Source organism: Diadema setosum, chromosome 11 (genome assembly GCF_964275005.1).
Source record: "Diadema setosum chromosome 11, eeDiaSeto1, whole genome shotgun sequence".
Taxonomy (NCBI): Eukaryota; Metazoa; Echinodermata; class Echinoidea; order Diadematoida; family Diadematidae; genus Diadema; species Diadema setosum.
Genome location: NC_092695.1, coordinates 6,662,487 through 6,664,771, shown reverse-complemented (window position 1 = coordinate 6,664,771; position 2,285 = coordinate 6,662,487). Strand labels below are relative to the sequence as shown.

General features: G+C 45.8%; 1 protein-coding gene across 1 annotated transcript; it reads right to left on the bottom strand.

The window, feature by feature from the left end:
- Positions 1–457: 457 nt before the first annotated feature.
- LOC140234987 (uncharacterized) lies at positions 458–1,819 on the bottom strand. The gene has a single exon (XM_072315023.1). The coding sequence runs from the start codon at positions 1,817–1,819 to the stop codon at positions 458–460; it is 1,362 nt and encodes a 453-aa protein (XP_072171124.1).
- Between the last annotated feature and the right edge of the window lie 466 nt (positions 1,820–2,285).

The following is a 2,285-nucleotide window of genomic DNA, read 5'->3' as shown; positions in this document are numbered from 1 at the left end:
ATCGGCGAAGAGGGCAACTTTTGATGAAGCAATGACAGGAAGATCATTAATGAACATGTTGAAAAACAGGGGCCCAATAACACTTCCTTGGGGGATCCCGGACGGTACAGGAGACCAGTCAGAGTGGACACCTCTATACAAAACTCGCAGCTCACGTCCGCAGAGGAAATCTTTTGCCCAGTGCCAGAGCTTTCCGGTGATATTGTACTGAGTGGAGAGCTTATGTAAGAGAATATCGTGAGGCATTTTGTCAAAAGCACGGGAAAAATCGAGGAACAGAACATCTACAGGTGAGGCATTTGGGCCCTCCAAAGAGTGAAGCCAGTCGTTCGTCAAGTGCAGTAATTGGGTAACACACGATTTCCCTCTCCTGAATCCGTGTTGGACAGTTGTAATCGGACAGTTTAAAGCGAGATGGTCCTCTATAGCTCTGGCCACCAAGGACTCCATGATCTTACTAGCTATTGAGGTAAGAGCAACCGGTTCGATAGTTGGACGGGTCAGATTTGTTGCCTGCCTTAAACACTGGTATGATATTTGATCGCTTCCAGGATGTTGGAACAGAACCAGTCGAAAGAGAAATGGAGAAAATCCGCTGCAAAATATGAGCTGATACTGGAGCTGTTTCCTTGAGTAGGACTGGCGAGAGCCTATCAGGCCCTGGAACTTTTTTGGCTTTGAGAGTGAGCAGTTTCCGGTAGACATCCGCTACAGATATGTCAAGTGATTCCATGGAACTTATGGGAAACTGGCACTTTGGAGGTTCAGCGGGTACCTCTTGGCCTCCAGTAAAGTATCTTTGAAAAGTGGCAAGATAGCCATTTGCAATATCAGCTGGGTTCCTGATCACATGGTCGTCAACTACAAGAACTGGAGGAGGAGAGTGTCTTTTCCTTTCCCTGACAAATGCAAAGAATCGTTTACGGTTGTCAGGGAGAGAGAACATATTGTTGACGTAGTGCCAATATGACGCTCTGGTGTGGTATTTCACCTGGTTGCGAATTGCACGAAACGCAGACCAGTCACTCGAGAGCTCAGTCCTCCTAGCTCTTCTGAACAGCTTGCGTTTCCTATTGATCATATGTTTGATCTCTCTAGTAATCCAAGGTCTGAATCTGGTAGAGCGTTTCTTGGTTCTGGGAATTGCATCCCTAACAGCGGCGTCGAAGATGTCTAAAAATCCTTCCCAGGATGCATTGGTGTCATCAGGGTCCAGATATAGACTCCATGGGACGAGCTGCAGTTGGCGATTTAGATGAGAAAAGTCCCCTTTGTTGAAAAGCATGAACTCACGAATTACAGGATTAGTCGAAAACATCTTTGTAGATTTTATTTCAAAGAAGACACCATGATGGTCACTCGGAACTGGATTTGGACATACATCTGCTTGCAGAAAGACATCAGGGCGGTTGGTAAAGAGATGATCAATCAACGTTCCAGACATAGGATCGTCGCGTAAAGGCCGAGTAATAGAACTAACGAGTTGAGAAGCATCCAATGTGTTAAGTATGGACAGCAGACGAGAGGAATCAGGTGAGTGACGATTCAGCAAATCCACATTAAGGTCACCAACAAGTACGATACCTGAGAAATCTGACGATACTCTTTGGACATTGTCAATGCATTCTTGCAAAGCTTCCCATGTATCAGCTGCTGCATTTGGTGGACGATACATGGACACCAAGAGCCACTTTGAGTTACCAATGACAATCTCGACACAGGTCATTTCGAGGTTTGGGTGTTCCAACATGTTCAGGCGACGTGGACAGAGTGTTGCATTAACAGCCGTGAGAACACCACCTCCACCTTTGCCGTGCATAACTGGGACATCTTCCCTGTCCCTTCGAAAGATCACGTAGTTGTCAGGAAAACCTAGTTCAATTGTATCGCATGTGTTGTTGAGCCAACTTTCGCAAACAGACAATATATCAACCGGGTTTGTAGCCATATGAGCTAGCAAATCTGGCAATTTGTGTCGAACAGAGCGGGCATTAAACAGCAGACCAGAGATTGTTTTCCTTTTCGCACCATGGTCTTTGTCAGGACCTGGGTTGGTCTCAATATCCCCAGACTGGGCGGAGAAAGACTGAAAGGCGGAGAAGTAGTACCATGAATCTTTTGAAGTGCAGTTGTATTCAGTGTAAACTTGAAGAAGTTCTAGCTGAAAGGTAGATGAAGAGTTAGTGTATAAAAAGTAGTGTATTCTTGAGCCTAAATACCTGGTACGGCGGAACAGTGTAGCATGTGTGTGACATGATGAAGACAGGCTCAGGGGGCTTGTATGT

Bases quoted from the DNA above. Each gene is read 5' to 3' on its own strand.
- LOC140234987 (XM_072315023.1), bottom strand. From the start codon at position 1,819: ATGCACGGCAAAGGTGGAGGTGGTGTTCTCACGGCTGTTAATGCAACA.